The 19079-nt window shown below is 38.4% G+C and overlaps 1 protein-coding gene across 1 annotated transcript in view; it reads left to right on the forward strand.

Moving 5' to 3' along the window:
* Positions 1-785: 785 nt before the first annotated feature.
* TM9SF2 (transmembrane 9 superfamily member 2) overlaps positions 786-19079 on the forward strand; it is a 57445-nt gene continuing 39151 nt past the window's right edge. Inside the window, exons 1-3 of the mRNA XM_065895903.1 lie at positions 786-1078; positions 14345-14412; positions 16260-16353. Coding sequence (XP_065751975.1) covers positions 914-1078; positions 14345-14412; positions 16260-16353 — 327 coding nt within the window. The 5' untranslated portion in view covers positions 786-913. The remainder of the gene's footprint in view (positions 1079-14344; positions 14413-16259; positions 16354-19079) is intronic.

The following is a 19079-nucleotide window of genomic DNA, read 5'->3' on the forward strand; positions in this document are numbered from 1 at the left end:
TACAAACGGACATCGCATCACTTCAATAGGAAAAGTGACAGAAACTTGCCCAAGGATGATCATACCAGATTTCTATTTTGCTGGAACTACATTTCTCACTGGGCTCTCAGGTGTGCTCCTGTCTTCCTTTGCAAAGAAATGTCAGTAACTCCCTTCTCCTATTTGTCTACTCCCATTTTTCCCCTCACCTCATTTCCACTCACCTCTTTAAAGAGATCTTGTTTAGTCTATGCAAACAATCACTGTCCCACGCAAGAATGAGCCACCGCATCCAATGCTGGGAACCTGTCCGTGCACACACCTGAGTAGCTATTTGAAGATTTGTGGCTAGTTCCTCCCCATTGGTTTCCTTATCCTGCACCCAACCGTCTCCCCAACTTCTCCTTCCCTCCACCAACTCAGCCTTCATCAGCAAGTACTTTTTGGAGCACCACCTCTGTAATAGGGGCTGGTGTGCCTTGGGCACTGTAGTGAGGAAACCGTGGAAAACCCGGGCAAGGCAGCAAGCACGGGGCGCTGGGCAAGTGAGACGCTCCACGACGCCCCAAGGGGGCTCTAGATCGGAATTTGGAACAGGAACGGGATAGCTGGACCCTCTCCCGCGGCAAACACCCCAGCCGACCCGCTGAAAACCTGGCAAGTGGATTTCCTCCACTCTCCCTCCCGGAAACTCCTCGGGGCGCTTGCAGCCGCTCTCACTGAGCATGTGCAGGCGGCGCTGCGCATGCTCCGTCCAGGTCCGTTTCGGAGTCTGTTGCGGAACCCGTGGTGTCTCCTACCGCAACCGGAACTATCCGTCGCGGGGCCGGCCTGCCTCAGCTCCGGCGGACTGGTAGTCGTCGCCGAGCCTCCCCGTCCCTCCTTCCCTCTTCACCCCCCGCGGCTCTGCTGCCCTTCCCCCGAAACAGCCGTTATGAGCGCGAGGCTGCCGGCGTCGTCTCCACCTCGGTGGCAGTTGCTGCTGTCGCTGCTCCTGCTGGGGGCGGCCCCGGGCCCGCGTCGGAGCGCAGCCTTCTACTTGCCCGGCCTGGCGCCCGTCAACTTCTGCGAGGAAGAAAAAAAGAGCGACGAGTGCAAGGTGGGTGCGGCCTGGCGGACCCCCCGGTGCACAGTCGGAAGAGGAAGCCTCCCTCTGCCGGGGGGGAGCCGGCCTCTCAGGGGAAGGGGGCGTAGCAGTGGGTGCGGTCGGGTGTCCCCAGAAGCGCTTGGGGTTGGCCGCGCTGTGGGGCGCAGGCTCTGGAACGGCCTCCGTACCGCGGTAGATTCTGGCGGACTCGGCGGGCCAGGTAGCACGAGCAGGTGGGTTCAGTTTTCCCGGAACAGGAACTGTGTGTGTACGGCGCTCGCTTGGCGTTGGAGGCGTGCAGGTCAGCGAGCGTTCCACGGGCGAGTGTCCGCTCACAGCCCCGTGTCCCGCCTCCAAGGAAGGGGACGGCCAGGTCTTCCAGTAACTTGTAATTTCATTGCTTCCCGTTTTCTACTTTTCTGGAACCCTGGTTGGTTATGAGGACTTGTTCTTTCTAGGACTTAGGTGTTTTTACCTCACGGTTAGCAGTCGCTTCCTTGTTTGTCGATTTAACACCCAGAACCGCGTAAACTGCATTAATAAGGAGTTGCTGTGATGGTTGAGACAGTTAATGTCTACCGTTTAAGTGTAAAAAAAAAAAATTTAATGTGCAAAAAATAGGTCAGATCCCACTAGTTTCTCCGAGATTGTTTTAAACACTTAAAAGGAGCAGACAAGAGGAGAAACCGGCGTTTTCTTCCTAGTTTCTTGAAAACTTTGATCTCTTACCACCTTAAACTCAAGGTTTTCAGTTTAACCACTAGTAAAAGAGACGTAGGTAGAGTAACCTGCTTTTAGGTTATTAGGTAGAGGGCAGGAAAGTATACATACACAGTTATTTTAGGTTGCTAAAACTTACCCTTTGGGGTGCAAGGAACTCTTTGAAACCGTTAATACTTTTAACAGTTCGGATAATCGTTCAGCAAACTTTTACAATCTATAAGTAGGTTTATTTACTAAGCTTGGTTTTTTTAAGCTGGTGTTTATTTTATTACTGCTAGCTTTACAATAGTTGTCAATTTTGAGCTTATTTTAGGGCACTAAAGAAGCTATTAAACTTTTCATGGCATTTTACAGTTTCTGTTTAAAAACTTGGATCTCTAAAAATGTCTAAGGATCTTTCAGGTGTACTCACATCAACAGTTAGTGCTTGAATACTGTAACTCGTACCTTGCAGTGCAAGAAATTTTCGCTCTTTGAGAGTTCTGACTGAAAGAAAATAGTGCTTCCAAGTGGAAGAGAGAGCTAGTCTCACAAGCACACAGAGTATTTGGTCTTTAAATTTAAATTTAACAGCAATCGTATATTGTCTAACTAGTGCCTTAGACACAAAAAAGATATTCCCGTCTCCTAGGAACCTCAAAGATCATAAGCTTATGACAGATTATCAAAATGTGATATGTTATAAAAGATGGCTGTCCAAAGTGCACTAAAACCCAAATGAGGAAACATCTGCGGATTGGGGTCTTCAGGGAAAGCTACAGAGAGGAAGTGACATTTGAGATGGACTTCAGACATGAGTATGAGTGAAATTTACAGGTGGTCTGCTAGTTAGATAATTTTGTTTCCTCAACAGGTCCTTCTTTAGGTAGTTACCTTTTAGTTAACTTTTGATTAATTTCAGGGAGTCCTTTTGGATTTTTAGTTTTTACAAGTATAGGGATAAAACAGGCAAGACAGATCATTTTTCTGAAGTGTTTGGATTTCATCTTTGTTGCCAGCTGCTTTCACATCTTGGTCAGTGGAAACAGATCTTAGACCAGTAGAAAGAGGCACTTTTAGCAGTTTTCCTCTAGAATTTGACTAACTGGTGTAGGGAATTTGAAGTACACTTTAATACTTCTTCTCTTTGCTTCTCAAAGGAGAAAAACAGTTTAAATTTTCATTACTTCAATCAGGGTATTAATTTTTTTTTCTCATCCATTCCATATTTGTTAAGGAAAACAGTCTTGTCTACACTGTCAGAAAAGTTGAAAGGACTTATTTTAAAAATTGGAAGTGGGAGTTGTGAAATGGGAATAATTATTTCCAGAGATGCTTTTATGTTAGGGAATCAGGAGTTTGATGAATTGGGTAGGTCATTGATACTATTTCTATCAGTTTTTCCATCTGTAAGATAGAAATAATCATATTTGCTTACTATATATTCCCCTTGAAAGATATTTTGCCTTTTCTGGAGAGAAAGTACAATATTTATCATTGTTGCAATATTATATAATATTCATAAGTGTAAAGATGAGCCAAGTTTATTTTCAGCATAAGTGTAATTTATGGAGTATAGTCTTTACATATCCTGTGAAGTCCATGTCCTGTATTTAGCTCACCATGTATATTGAGAGACAATCAAAAGAACCCTGAGGATTTGGTCATTTTCTCCTCTCAAAATTATTTTATGTTCAATTTACTGGCATAGAAACAGTAGTCCAGTGAACATACAGTCAGATTCATATTCCTTTAACTTCTGATTTATGATCTTCATTAGCCTTAATAAACAGTGTGACTGTGTTCTGTGCCTTTTTTTTTTTAGCTTGCTGTCATTACAGGTACATTTGAATATCAACATAGTGCACATTTTCATTGGCTATACAGTATTTCATTGTAGTATTACAATACTATGGTTTGCTGAGCTGTTTCTTGCTTGTAGGGCATTTAGATTGGTCCCGATTTTTCTGTATTGTAAATAACTTTGCTAGAATGTATTTAGCAGGAATTCATTGCATATTTACAAATTACTAAGTCAAAGGCAAGAAGCAATTTTATAGCTCTATTTAATATCACCAGGTTTCTTTGAAGAAAGGTAGGTTTGATTTACAATGCCATTAGCTGAATGATTCCATGTGTCTTCACAGTATTTTATAGTTTTTATTTATCAATTTAATAGCTATGTGATGGTACCTAAACATTTTTTAATGCTGCATTGCTTTTGAGGTTTCTCTATCTTTCAATTCTCTTATTTGTCTTATTTTGTTAGTTTTTCAAACCACAGTATTAAAGAATTGAACCATGGTATTTCTTTCTGCTAGCATTTTAGTTTCTTAAGCTCAGGGGATAAAATGTTGACTGCAGTAAGTAGAGTAAGCCTTGGTCAGAAGTGAATAGCTAAATGTGAAGTTACCTTTAGATTGAGTCTTAAGTGTGCTAAGTGGCATTCTAATGGCTGATAACTGAAGATTAGTGAGCAGTTCACCCTTGCTGCTTTTAACTTTCAAGCAATTATTTAATGGCTTGTCAACATGAACAACTAACTCTAGAAAACATTTGCCAGTTTTTTACTGTTTGATGATGTGTGTACATGGACAGATCATGTTCTTAGATGAAAGAGTAAGATTTTCTTTCCTGTCCAGTAAGGAAAATGACCAAATATACCCCCCTGGTGTTTAAAAAAAAAAAAAAGTTTAAATGGATTAGTTTAACAACTTTTTTATAAAAAAGAAAATCAGAATCACACTTTTAAATTTCCTTCATCAGTAGTTACTTTTAGAAGCTTTTAACAAATTCTGTGTCTGTTATTTTGGGAGCAGTTGCCTATAAATATGGAATTAGTCAAATTTAAGAAAACAGTTCTAAATGTTGCTCTGAACAAAGACAAGAATGAATGTATTATTTACCTGTTTTAACTTGACCATAGAGATTTTGAAGATTTTGAAATATTTAAAGAAAAAATATAACTTACATGTGTACCTAACAATATAATTGGTATATATTTATTGATATTTAGTTTCATGTTTTCATAGTTTTTTTGTTTTTTTTTTTTTGTGGTACGTGGGCCTCTCACTGTTGTGGCCAGGCAGACTCTCAACCACTGTGCCACCAGGGAAGCCCCATCGTTTTTTTCTGGAAGAAGAGCATTGATTCTTAGCTACTGGAAAGTAATCAGTGTGTGAGGGTTACTGATATTGTTTCAGGTATGAAATCTGGCATTGGAAAGAATGACTTCGGATAAATTCACATTCCAACGATTGTTCTTTGTTCCTGTGAAAAAGTACATGGAACTGAGTTAGAAGGTTTGCGTTCAGAAATTAAATTTTCGAATAAAACTATTTTAAAACTGTGATCGTTCATTATAGTGGATGTGAGAGCTAGGATTAGGAAAGCAAGCGTTGTTGATACAGATAAAATACTGTCCTACTGCTCTCTACAAAGGGAAGCCCTTTTCAAGAGGTGTGTTCTTGAACATCTGAAACAAAACCACAGACAGGTGCTCCACATTCAGACACATCTAAGTTCTAGAAACTGGTCTGAGCTCAGTCAGCCTTAGAGCCCAGTTCCCCAAACCCCTACTTCTATTCTTCCTTGCAATTTTCTATTGCAGTGTCCTCGTAGTAAATGTTGTACTGTAGTTAATCGTAGCTACCTAAATATATGCACTCTACAAGGCCATTGGCTGTTGCCATGAAAATTAACCAAGTGTTGATGAAAGGCTTTGTAAGAAATTTGTGAAATATATTTTTCTTTGTTCTTCTTACTCTCACCTTTCATACCTATTTAGTGCCCTTTGCTAATAACAGTGATAGAAACTACAATTTGTGTACTTTATGTGTGCCAGTTATATATTAATCTTAGTTAATCCTCCAAACAATCCTGTGGTTTTTAGATGGGGAAACTGAAGCTGGGTAGGATGCAGTACCCTCTCAAGCAAACATACCTCATAAGTAGCGAAGCTAAGATGCAACTCCAGGAGTGTCTGAGTCCGAAGTCTAGGCTCTTCACCACATTGGGGTACTCCTGGATCTTCTAGGCTGAGCGCCGTACCTCTTCTGCCCTGCCCTGCAGATCCTGGGCTGCTTGTAATCCTGGACTTGCACAGTTATTGCAGTTACAACAAAAAGCTCTTTACCTATGTCATCAGTTTTTAACCAGTCACATTTTATGTTTATTCCTTTCTTTGATACAGTTTAAAGTTGAAATTTTATTTTTTGATGGGAGATGGAGGAAGAACCTTAATATCTAGGAGATCAGCTTCTGGGCATTGTTGGTCAGGTAACTCAAAGCTCATGAACATCCATTTGTGAGTTCCAGCATTTCTGTTGGGATTTTAAAATTATATCTGAGCTAAGGTTTTCCTTCTTTGGACTTTTTCCCACTGTGGGCTTCTCCAATATTAAAGTAATGGAAGCTTCCATAGTTTTCCTTTTCTGTGGCTGTACCTTGGTATCTCAGACACTTTTGTGACTAGTCACTTGCTTTGATCCTTGTACAAAGTCACATTTCTTCACTGAGATTTCTTTCTACCTTGAAAAACAGTTGTACGTGTCGGTTGGGACATACATGATGGCAGTTGTAAAAGCAGAATCAAAACAAAGGAACAAGGAAATGGGGGGAAATGCAGTACTATAGCATGGCATGCTTTGAAGTAATAAAATAGGGTGTAGTTGTGACCAAAGTTGGGATCAGAAGTAGAATGGGCAGTTGGGGACTAGAAATAAAATTGTACATTTGGGAGGAGAAGGATTTAGAAGGGAGATGATAGAACTCTAAATTAATTAAAAGCATTTCCATAAAAGATTTCTTAGGGTGGTATTGTAATCATTCTTGTTTTGTCTATGTCTTGCTTTAGAATTTACAGTCTTGCTTTAGGATTAATCTGTACCTTTCTTAAAATGGTTAATGTCACAACTTTTCATGCTTGTAATAACTCATTTTGGGACAGTTGAAAGTGGCAATGTGAAGAAAGTAACCTTTAAGGCTCTTTTGAGTCATGTAAGTGATATCTTGGAGTTGGCTATCTCCAGAAGGAGATGCACGTAATTAACTCTTGGATGGGGAATAAAGATGTTTAGAATGGAAAATGACCTTAAAGTTAATCAAATATTGCTCTCTTACAGCGATTGCTATTTTAATAAGAAAACTAAATCCCACTAGCTACCCTAGGAACACATAAATAGCTTTGCCACTTTTCTCTTTTACTTCCTTGAATGTGTGCCCTATCTCTGCATCTGGATTATAAATTCTTTGAAAGGCAGCCATTCATGGGTTTTATATTATTATGGCATTCACGGTTTCTAGTACAGGACATTATGGGCTTTGAATAAATGTGTTGATTGAATGAATTTCCCATGGTTTTTCAGGGTTTTTTGTTGTGAATCTTCCTGGGTTTTCACATATATTGCAAATTCTATTTCCCCCTATTTATTACTTCTTTTGAAGTCATCTTTCCTGCTTCTAACATCTTCCCACACTAAACTTTACTCTTTATTTCTTATTGCTTTGATTTGGCTTCTGTCACTTCATAATATGACTAAAGTCTGCTCTCATCTTTAAAGCCTTTTCTTTTTCCAACTTTTAATTGTGACAATTTTCAAAATTCAAAAAAGTTGAAAGAATAGTATAATGATCACCTGTATATCCACCTAGACCCTTAGAGCCAACAGTTGTTTATGTTTTCTTCTGTTTGTTTTATCTGTGTGTATATTTATATTTTTTAGGGACGAATGTCATGTTTGTAACATACTTTTGCCCTTCATGAAACCACATAAACTCACTAGCGGTCTCATTTCCTTTCTTCTTTCTTGTTTTTAACATTTGTCCTACTGTCATATTACGAGGATCTCGTAATATTATTCTTATAATACTTATAATATTTTTGAAATTTTCCTCTTTCACTATAAGGGTCAATATTTAAAATAGAGTGTTGTAGATGTAGCATATTTACAAATACGTTGTAAATTGTTCTATTCTGTGTTGAATTTATCAGTTTAAATTTACAATTCTTAGCATGTTTTAAATGAGATAAATATTAAAATTTCAAATTCGCACAGTTTAAAAAAGGAAGAATGAATGAAAGTGCTACAGAAATAGCCAAAATGAACTGAATATCCAAGGTGTGTTTTGATTAGTTCACCAAGCGACAGAAAAAGGTCCACAATTTAGTGGTGATTTCTATGATGGACCAACTTTCCTGTAAAAGTAAGTGTGGAAAAGTGTCAGAAGAGACTAGAAGGAAGAAAAGTGGAGGACTGAGAGCAGCAAAAATTAAAAGTGGTAGCAGCAGTTGAGTTTACTCACTTTTTTGAGCCAGCAGTCCAGTTTTTGAACTTATTTGTCTTAAAGTAGAGCAAGTAATCCCTAGCTCATAAGGTTACTATGAGAATTGTGCTTGATGATTATTGTCTTCCCCTTCCCTAGACTGATAGCCAAGAAGGGAGTAATGAAGAGGCATAAACAGTAGATCAGAAGCCACTGTCCTTAGTGTCCTTTAATGGGAGGGAGGAAGGAGGGCCTCTCACAGAAACCCTCAAGGTTATCCTTATACTAATACATATTTGGATTGAGGAAGGTCCAGCTTCTCTAAAATAATAGGTAATAATAGCTATCTTTATCTAGCTTATAGTTAAACATTTAACTTATAGTTATTGTGTGCCAACTATAAACCAGCTTCTATATCATTTCTGTTTATTACATCATTTATTCCTCACATTCAAAATTACTTGCCCATAAGCACATATTTATTAGCAATAGACCTAGGATTTGAAATGAACCCAGCAGTCTGACTCTGTTCTCCCTCCAAACTGAAATTGTGTTCTCTGTTTATATGCTGTGTGTGTTAAAATTAGTTTTGTTTTTAGGTCAAAGATATGTGAGAAGAATTGTTTTTGAATTTTGCTGTCAATATTTTGGAAAATTTTGTGGACAGACCTTGATAATTGTAGACATCCTTATAAATCACACAGGAAGGCTGAAACATGCTTCTTCGGTGACGTTAACATTTTTGTTACTAGGAGTAGAATTTGAAGCTACTTCACCAGATCAGGAAAAGTTGATAGATACGGTAAATTTAATGGGGAGTTGATAGTAGACAAAATGCCAAGTGTGAGAAGGATAAAAACTAATAATGTACAAATAAGAAAATAGGGAGGGAGGGTGTGTGGGTCTTTGGGCTATAGACTGAAATGGAATAAGTGTGGTGATAATCAGTTTAAATGATACTAAATTATATAATCAGAAGACTAGCATGGTGTCTAAAAGAGAAATTTTCCTGGCTTCTAGAGTTTGCTTCAGAGACTTAAAGTAGACTTAGAGGGAGCCAGTGAATTTGATGTCTAAAGTTTTGACAAGATTGTTTTTTAAAAAGGTTAAATTGGAATTTCAAGTGGTGTGGGTTAGCTTAAGGGCGAGCGGAGGTAGGGAATAAACCATGGGGAATAGTAAAAATGGAGACAGACTTCCAGAAGTCCCTGAGGCTAATTTGGATCTTAAATTTAGCAAAAAGAATGAATGTGAAATGTTTTAATTAGCTAGTAGTATTAAACTCTTGTATCAACATAATATAAAGCCACTGGGAATATACTTCCAGAAGCTCTCTTAAAGTTATATGAGAGAACAAAAGGTAGTAAATTAATTTGGTCATGGACAAGTTAAAGTATATTTGAAGAAAAAGTTAACAATTATATATTTGAGGTGATGAACTTTAAACTGTCAGTTACAGAACATTGGAAAGAGATGAAGAGTGTCATTGAAGAATTTATGCTTTTGGCCAAAAAGGCTAATGAAAAGTAACAATGTCATTCTATACATATATGAAGCTTTGATGTCTATACCTTGAATTCTGCCTGTAATTCTCAGTGCTATACCTTTTAAGAAAGATGTGAGAGTAGGGCAAGGTCCCGAGAAAAGCAGCTGGCATGATCAAGGAGATAGATGATTCAAAAGATTAAGACCTTTCCGTTTTGAAAGATTAAGACTCAAAGGAGAGATGAGAGAAGTCAGAAAATGAGAATACGGTTTTCCTTCAATCTTACAATCCTATAGCTAAGAGATGTACCATGAAACTTCAGAGAGAACATCATAGGCTAAGCAAAAATTCTTGCCTCATCCATTGGGTAGAAATGGAAGAAACTTTTACCCTAAATTTATATGCTCTTCAACAGTGTCCTAAAAATGTTTTTTAAATGGCATCAAATCTCTGAACCTTTTGCCCTGTTTTGGGTTTCCTAAGATATGAATTTAAAGAACATTGAAAAATACCTAGTAAACAGAGCTCAAGGATGAACTAGGAGTCCAGTCCAGCTTGCTGTCTGTTTTGTAGGGTCCTCAATCTAAGAACTGTGTTTACATTTTTAAGTGATTAGAAAAAAATTAGAAGAAGAAGAATATTTAGGGATGAGTGAAAATTACATGAAAATCAAATTTCAATCCCCATAAATAGCTTTATTGGGCTACAGCTGGGCTCATTCACTTATGTAATGTTTGTGGCTGCTTTTGTACTACAACGGCAGAGACTGCTTGTCCAGCAAAGCCTAAAATATTTACTCTCTGGCCCTTTAAGAAAAAAATTTGCCAACCTCTGGGATAGACTAACATTCGAGTTATTTTTCCAAGTAAAGGGAAGATTGCAATGACTAGAGTAAAGTATTAAGTATATGAAGAGGGTTTATGAAGGGTACTAAGCAGCATTTTATTCTTTTCCATTACTGGGCTGTCCCATATAGAAGCCATTAGACGCCTGTGACTATTTTTTTTTAATAAATTTATTTATTTTATTTATTTATTTTTGGCTGCATTGGGTCTTCGTTGCTGCGTGTGAGCTTTCTTTGGTTATGGTGAGCAGGGGCTACTCTTCCTTGTGGTGTGTGGGCTTCTCACTGCGGTGGCTTCCCTTGTTGCAGACCACAGGCTCTAGGCTTGCAGGCTTCAGTAGTTGTGGCTCGTGGGCTGCTCAGTAGTTTTGGCACACGGGCTTAGTTGCTCCGTGGCAAGTGGGATCTTCCCGGAGCAGGGCTCGAACCCGTGTCCCCTGCATTGGCAGGCGGATTCTTAACCACTGCGCCACCAGGGAAGTCCTCCTGTGACTTTTTAAATGTAAAATTAAATAAAAAATTAAATTCAGATCTTCAGCCACACTGACCACGTTTCAAGTGACTAATGGCCCCGTGTGGCTAGTGGCTACTGTATTTGACAGAGCAGATAGAGTATTTTCATTGCTTGAAGTTCTACTGGACATTGCTGCATAATAGTAAATACTTACATAGTACTTTGTGACAGGCACTGTTCTCGAGTCTTCTCAAAAACCAGTTGCAACAGGGATTATTATTACCTCCATTCTACAAATGAGAAAACCAAGGCACAGGGAAGTGAAGAAACTTCCCCAAGATCACACAGCTAGTAAACGTCAGAGCCAGGATTTAAACCCAGGCAGCCTAGCTTCAGAGTCTGTGTTCTTAATCTCTTTGTACTGAGAGTAAGGAATATGCTTAATTGTGGCACAAGGGAGTTGGCTTATGTGGTGAAAATGTGGATCTGTGGATTTTGAGACTCAAAACATAGAAAGTTGTGTAGAGTATAATAGGTGCATTCCTCCCTAGAAAGAAATCTAAAGATGTGAACTGGATTAGCTTTTTAGGAACTTTCAGTCTTCATTAAGATACATTAAATAGGGCTTCCATGGTGGCACAGTGGTTGAGAGTCTGCCTGCTGATGCAGGGGACACGGGTTCGTGCCCTGGTCCGGGAGGATCCCACATGCCGCAGAGCTGCTGGGCCCGTGAGCCATGGCCGCTGAGCCTGCGCATCCGGAGCCTGTGCTCCGCAACAGGAGAGGCCCCACAGTGAGAGGCCCACGTACCGCAAAAAAAAAAAAAAAAAAGATACATTAAATAGAGCGCTTGGATTCTGGTATATCTTCATAGCAGTGTTGACCCCTTATAATTAGTGAAAATTATTTTGGCAGAGTAAGCTATCAACGGGGAATTTTGCCTTCACAACAGTTATATAAGTTTGTGATAATTACTCAAGCATTCTGGAAACTTAAATATCATGTCCCATTATCTTCTTAGCCAGAAAGACCAGTGGTATAGTCTTCAATATTTTGTACAAGGAGACACAAACTTTTTTGTGTGTTTGAGACAGTGTTACCATTGAGTTGTCATTTTATTTCAGTACGGTTTTAGGGGTTTTATGTGTGTTTTCAGTACCGTGTACAATGTCTTCCATTGTATATCATGAATATTGGATGGGCATTTTAGTGGATGAGCAGTGTAGTTTAGGCATTCCCTATTCTGAATAGCATTAAATTTATTTGGTTTCCTTTATTTAACAAATACATAGCACTTCATGTATTAGGCACTGTTTGACATACTTTATAAATGTTAACTCATTTAATCCTCATACCTCTGTGAGGTAGTTACTGTTATCCCCACTTTGCAAATAAAGAAACTGAAGCACCCATGAGGAAACTGAGATGCTAAATAATTTGACCAAGTATAAGGGGTAGAGCTGGGATTTGAACCCAGGCAAACTGGCCCCAGAGGTCTTCTTTTGCCCACTGTGTTTTGTTGTTTTTCAAATGACAGTGTATTATTAGTTTTTGTACATTGAACATTTTGTCTCACTTTTGGGGTGTTAACAGGTATAGAGGACTGCTGACAGCACTAGTAAATGAGATCAAAATGGCAAATGTGGCTTTATGCTCTTCCAGGTAGCCTCAGATCAGAATCCAGAGGCAGCCATAGTGATCTAACCCTGTAAAATACAGGTAAACAGCTCCTATTTAATTGTTTTTGGTTAGTACCAAAAGTACTTCAGGGCACAGGTTACTTACTGACATTTTCAACTGAAGAATTCTGTATTGAGTAGCAATGAGCCCCTATTGGGAGAGTGGGTACCTGGGTACAAGTTCCTTTGGAACTTCAAATGTACGTTGAAGAAATCCTGGGAGCTTCAGTAGGAAGGTGTGGCTTTGAGTTAGCCCATATTTCCTAGGAAGTTGATACAGCTTTTCTCCCTCTCCTCTGTTGAACTTGATTTGGTCTTTATGAATTTATTCTCTGTTACTATCTTTGTAGTTAAGCATTCTCAAATTGATCAAAGCAGTCCTCCAGAATTAAACCGTGTTGTCATTGTCTGTCTCCTGTCTGCTTAAGAGCATGAGATCGTGTTTCTAGTACAATTGATCTAGAAATTTCTTACCTACCTGGCAACATTTCTTTTTTTTTTTTTAATGGTCCCATGGTGTTTAATAGCTAATTTACTATCAACAGGCATACTACAATATGTTTCTAGTCTTTTAATGAACAAGTCTGCAGTATACATTCTTATACATGATCTCTTGTGCACACATGATTTTATTCCTAGGAGATAAGTTCTCATAAGTAGGATTGCTGGGTGGAAGAATGCATGTATTTTGCTTTCCAAAAGGCTGTAACCACTTCACATTTCAAAGAGCCACAGGTGTTATAGCTTTTGAAAACTTTTAGCCAAAGTTTAGTGGTCTCATATTGAATTTAATCGCAGATGTGTCTCAAATTCATATCTCCAGATTTTTTTTCTGAATGCCATGACTGTTTATCCTTCTACACTTAGGTATCTCAAAGGCACTTCAAACAAAACATGTCTAAAGACAAACTCACGATCTCTCCCCTCAAACCTAATCCTCTTCCAATGTCCCTTTTGTTACTTGTCAAAATCAGAAAATTAAAGCATCTCTCTTCTTTAAACTTAGGGCGTGTGTTATCTTTACTCTCACATAAAACCAATCAGTCCTATCAAATTTATTTTCAAAATATTTCTTGGATGCATCCATTTCTCTTTTTCTTGTTGACAGCATTCCTTGAATGCTTTGTGTTTTTTTTTAATTAATTTATTTATTTTTGGCTGCATTGGGTCTTCGTTGCTGCGCACAGGCTTTCTCTACTTGGGGCGAGCAGGGGCTACTCTCTGTTGCTGTGTGCAGGCTTCTCATTGCAGTGACTTCTCTTGCTGCGGAGCACGGGCTCTAGGCACTCGGGCTTCAGTAGTTGTGGCTTGCGGGCTCTAGACCGCAGGCTCAGTAGTTGTGGCGCACAGTCTTAGTTGCTCCACGATGTGTGGGATCTTCCTGGACCAGGGCTCGAACCTGTGTCCCCTGCATTGGCAGGCGGATTCTTAACCACTGCGCCACCAGGGAAGCCCCGAGAATGTTTTTTTAAAACTGTTTAAAAATAAAAATTATCTTTGTGTTGCAGAATGAAATACTGAATTTGAAAACCAGATTTTTAAAAACAATCTATATTGATGTAGTGAGTGATACCTTATTTAATTTAAATACTTATTTAATTTTTTAGAAATTTTTAGAACTTAAAGCATTTAGAAACTATTGGAGACATTTGCAACTGAAAATTATTTTATTGTAATTTAAATGCATATAAATCTACTCAGTGAATGGATTTATAAGTAATTCTTTAAAGTGAGTTGGATATCATAAAATTTCTCATTTCAAAAGTCAAATTCCTTTTTAATTCTAGGCATGACCTAAGTTTTGGTCTCTAGTTGTTTATATTCTAATTCTGTGTTTCTTCATTTTCAGGCTGAAATAGAACTATTTGTGAACAGGCTTGACTCAGTGGAATCTGTTCTTCCTTATGAATATACAGCGTAAGTTTTTCAGCTTGTTTTTTTTTTGAAATTTTATGACTCCTCAGAATTTTGTACATTTAGAACTTTACTTTCTCCACAGTTACGGATAAATTCATATGCATTTAAAAAATGTACAGGGCCTGAAAACATTTCTAAAAGGGGTATTGTTTATTTCTAAGGTAGGGTTAAAATGTGAAATGTGATCTGTTGATGTTACTTTGCAGTGCAACAGAAGCACCAACGAAAACAATGAATTCCTTTTTTTACCTGACTGGACAAATAGCCATTTTGTTTTAATTTTTTTGATTATAAAAAAACCCACATAGTTTTCAACAAAATCCATATGTCCCACATAATCAATCTCCAGAAATAACTGCTTTGTTGTCTGCCACCTGCATTTTTTCCCTGCTTATTCTAACATACACAACCACATTTATACATTTTTTTAAAAATTTATTTATTTTTGGCTGTGTTGGGTCTTCATTGCTGTGTGCGGGTTTTCTCTAGTTGTGGTGAGCGGGGGCTACTCTTTGTTGTGGTGCGCAGGCTTCTCATTTCAGTGGCTTCTCTCATTGTGGAGCATGGGCTCTAGGCGCACGGGCTTCAGTAGTTGCAGCACGCGGGCTCAGTAGTCGTGGCTCATGAGCTTAGTTGCTCCGTGGCACGTGGGATCTTCCCAGACCAGGGATTGAACCCGTGTCCCCTGCATTGGCAGGCAGATTCTCAACCACTGTGCCATCGGAGAAGCCCCATTTTTGTTTTAAATGAAAGCAGGTTTATGTATTTTATTTGCACCTTGTTTTTCTCACTGAATCTATTTGGACATCTTTTCTATATTAATACACAGCTACCTCAGTCTTTTTAGTAGCTGTTTATTATCCCTTTGTAGAGATCGTATAGAGTCTGTGTATGATTTGTTTAACTAATTCTCTATTTATGAGCATTTCATTATTTCCATTTTTTGATATTATAAAAAATGCTGCATAAATATCCTTTGTTCATTTGAGCACTATATTCCATATTGGGTATAAAATATGTTCCTAAATTTTAGTTGGCTTCTAAATTTCTCTGGTATCTAAGAGTTCTGAAAGAAAATATGTTTATTTTAGTCAAACAAAAAGTTTGACTATCCTACAAGAATCCATGTGCCTAAACATGTAAGAAGAGAATACAAATTTCATGAATGAATGGACCATAATTTATGTAACTTTGGATACTTTTTCTAGTTTTTGTTTTGTTAAATAAACAAATCTCTCTCCTTAAATCTTTGTGGCTATTCTTGGGAAAACTCAGTGAATCTCTTATATCCAGTAGATGGAGAATCTTCATCCGGGGACTTTCCAGCCCCAGTTTTTTATCACCCAAGATTCATCTTCCTCTTAGGGATCTAACTAGTCTGTAGCCATCACTGTGCCGGTCTAGCTTTTCATGTTGGCCAGTATATTGGGATGAGACAGAAACCCATGTAGCTGACACATCTTCTTGAAATGGCATTAAGTAAATGTTTGAATTAGAAGGATAACAAAAAGAGATGAGTTATGCAAAGTTCCCTTGAAGACTAGGGTGTAAATAATTTTATCATTGAAATGAACAACAATAAATTATAATGTGTCAAGTTTTTAAATTCTATAATTTACATCTTAATAAAAGTATTATTTAAAAATCAAAGCATTCTAAGGCCTAATTTTCAGGTGTTTTTTTTTTGTTGTGTTGGGGAGATGTGGTACATGGAACTTGGAGTAGGAATATATTTCTTATTCATCTACTAGAGTGATCAGTACCTAATCTGTCCTCTAGGTTGGCTAGGGGTTTGATATCTCATTGCTTCCGTTTATGCTTAAAAACTTAAATATTCTTGCCTGCAGGTTTGATTTTTGCCAAGCATCAGAAGGAAAACGCCCATCTGAAAATCTAGGTCAGGTGTTATTTGGGGAAAGAATTGAACCGTCACCATATAAGGTTTGTATTCAGTGTTATATAAAAGTTATTTAGTTGCATCTTTTTTCTTTTTTCTCCCCACCTTGTAGAAAAGCTTGTGATAACTTAGCTAAGAAGGAATTCATTTCTCTTTCGCATCCAGGAAAAATTTCTTAAAGTCACAGTTTAGAAGTATCCCTCCCCTTCTCACGATATGTCATAAATAAGTTTGTTCAAAGGAACATTTCCAACAGTCAGTATTATATCAATAAATGATAAGGTGGTGGCCTAAAAGTGCTCAGACTCCCTGCCTCACCTTACAGAGGGACCTGGAACCCAGCTTTCAGTTACGAAGAGTTGTCCCACTAACTTCATTTGGGAACAGAATCCCTAGAATTTCCGTATTAGCAGATAAAGCACTACTTCAGCTTTCCCACTGGGTTTTGGGGAAGCTAACCTTTCTGTTTTGATCAGTGGAAGTATATTTGGTACATCTTTGATACATTTTTAGGACATCAGTTGAACCAAGCTAAGCACAATATAAGATATTCTCTTCAATATATGTACTTCATCATCCAAAATTATTCTGCCTTTTAAATCTGTTATCTTTTAAACCTGTTATCCTTCTGAATTTCACAGTCCCCTGTTCATTTTATATCTGCTCTCCTGCTGCACAAAGAATAATGTATCTCTCTGTTTTAGAAAAATTAAACTAGTTTGTAATAATAATGTATCACCGTATACAAAACTAAATGATACAGACTATAAAAAGAAAAGGAAGTTTCTCTCCCCCCACCGCCCTGTTCCACATCACAGTTTCTTGTTAATCTTTCCTGAAATTTTCTATGTACTTACAAGCATATATAAACAGAATTAAATGTGTGTGTTTATGTTTTAAAATATTATTCTGACTGTGCATTTTTCTTTAACTCTCTGTGGGCATCTGTCCATGTGGGCATACTCATTTCAGTGACTGTAACCTGACCCCAGCCTAACAGCTCCCTCTCTTGGTGTCACACCCGTCTCTTCTGTGACCCCATGATTAGTTGCCTTGCCTGCTTTCTCACTAAGCACCACCGTCTGTCTCCCTTGGCCCTTACTACGTTGAGCATCTGTCCAGCAAATCCCCAAAAAGCCTCAGTTAGTCCCATTAACCCTCTTACTCCAGCACCATATCTACACCGTGAAGCACTGGGGGAAGACATAATTGTACACCTTTAATTCACTACAGGTTCATAGTTTTCAACCGTAAGTATGTCCTCTTAAAATGTTTTAATTTGAGATTTTCTACCGTAAAGATGCCAGAGTTTTTTTTTTTTATATAATTTTCAAAGACAGCAGATTTGAAGACCTAATGAGATGAAGTCACTGGGAAAGAAGGAACTCAAAATATATGGACATGGGTGGTATTGAGTAGGGCAAGCATATTAATTGTATAATATTTCCCTGATGTGATATTTTAAAAGATTACTTTGGAAATTGTTGCATTCTTTTTATAGCAGAGGGTGATTTTCAGCATATTTATTAAATTGTATAACTACCTTAAAATACTCCTTTGGTCTCTCAGTCCCATCTTTCTGTTTATTTATGCCTTGATCTTAAGAAATGATGGAAGGCGGGAAGAGCATCAGTAACACCTTCAGTGAACTTGAGGGACAACAGGAGCCTCCAACAGTAAACAGCAAAATATGCAAATCCATAGAGAAGTTTTGTCCCTTTGGTGTAGACTTTAAAGGTAAATTACTTCTTTAGTAGGATTCTACTCAGGGTTCATTTATTTTTATGTAAAGATTATGCCTTGCTTATGCAAAAGACCCTTCTTTTAGGACTAGTGCTTTTTTTTTTGGCTGCGTTGGATCTTTGTTGCTGTGCGCAGGCCTTCTCTAGTTGAGGTGAGCGGGAACTGCTCTTCCTTGCGGTGCGTGGGCTTCTCTTGTTGTGGAGCATGGGCTCTAGGCATGCAGGCTTCAGTAGTTGTAGCTAACGGGCTTAGTTGTTCCGCGGCATGTGGGATCTTCCCGGACCAGGGCTCGAACCCGTGTCCCCTGCATTGGCAGGCGGATTCTTAACCACTGTGCCACCAGGGAAGCCCAGGCCTAGTGCTTTTCAGATTTAATTTTGTCCTAGGAGTTGAGGTAAAATAGAAGAACAGAAGGAGTGTTTTAAAATGGAGAAAGAATGTGCACCTAACATTTTCCCGGAGTTTTCTAGAATTTTTTAGGATCAAGATTTGTGCTAAAACAAGTTCTTTAAGCCCCAAGCTTAAAGAGACAGAGCAAGCATTTCTTAAGATCAAGGCATAGGTTAACAGAAACATGGGACCAAGATATCAGATTTTTTTCCCCAAGGCAACCATAAATGTATTGACGTAGTTTTCAGCATTAATTTCAGTATTGATTCTTTATCCTTTCTTTTCAAAGAATTTTGCCTTCTTTTAGATCTGCAGTAAAAATAATGGTAGCAACCAGCAACAAAACAAAACCCCAAATCTGCTTTGCCATTTTATCGATGACTTTTGTTGAGGTCAGGAAAAAAACTGTGCAAGATATCGTGTGCATTATGTGAAGCTGGAGCCACCTATCACAGGATCATAAAATCTCAAGTCTAACCACTCATATTCACTCATGCAGTCAGTTAACACAACTGCTGAATGTCTTTCACGTGCCTGGCACTGTGGTAGTTGTGGGGTACAGCAGTGAACCAAAAAAGTCTCTGTCCTCGTGGACTTGTATTCTGATGGGGAGAAGGAAACAAAACGAACTACTGAA

The sequence above is a fragment of the Phocoena phocoena genome, chromosome 18 (genome assembly GCF_963924675.1).
Source record: "Phocoena phocoena chromosome 18, mPhoPho1.1, whole genome shotgun sequence".
In the NCBI taxonomy this organism is placed as follows: Eukaryota; Metazoa; Chordata; class Mammalia; order Artiodactyla; family Phocoenidae; genus Phocoena; species Phocoena phocoena.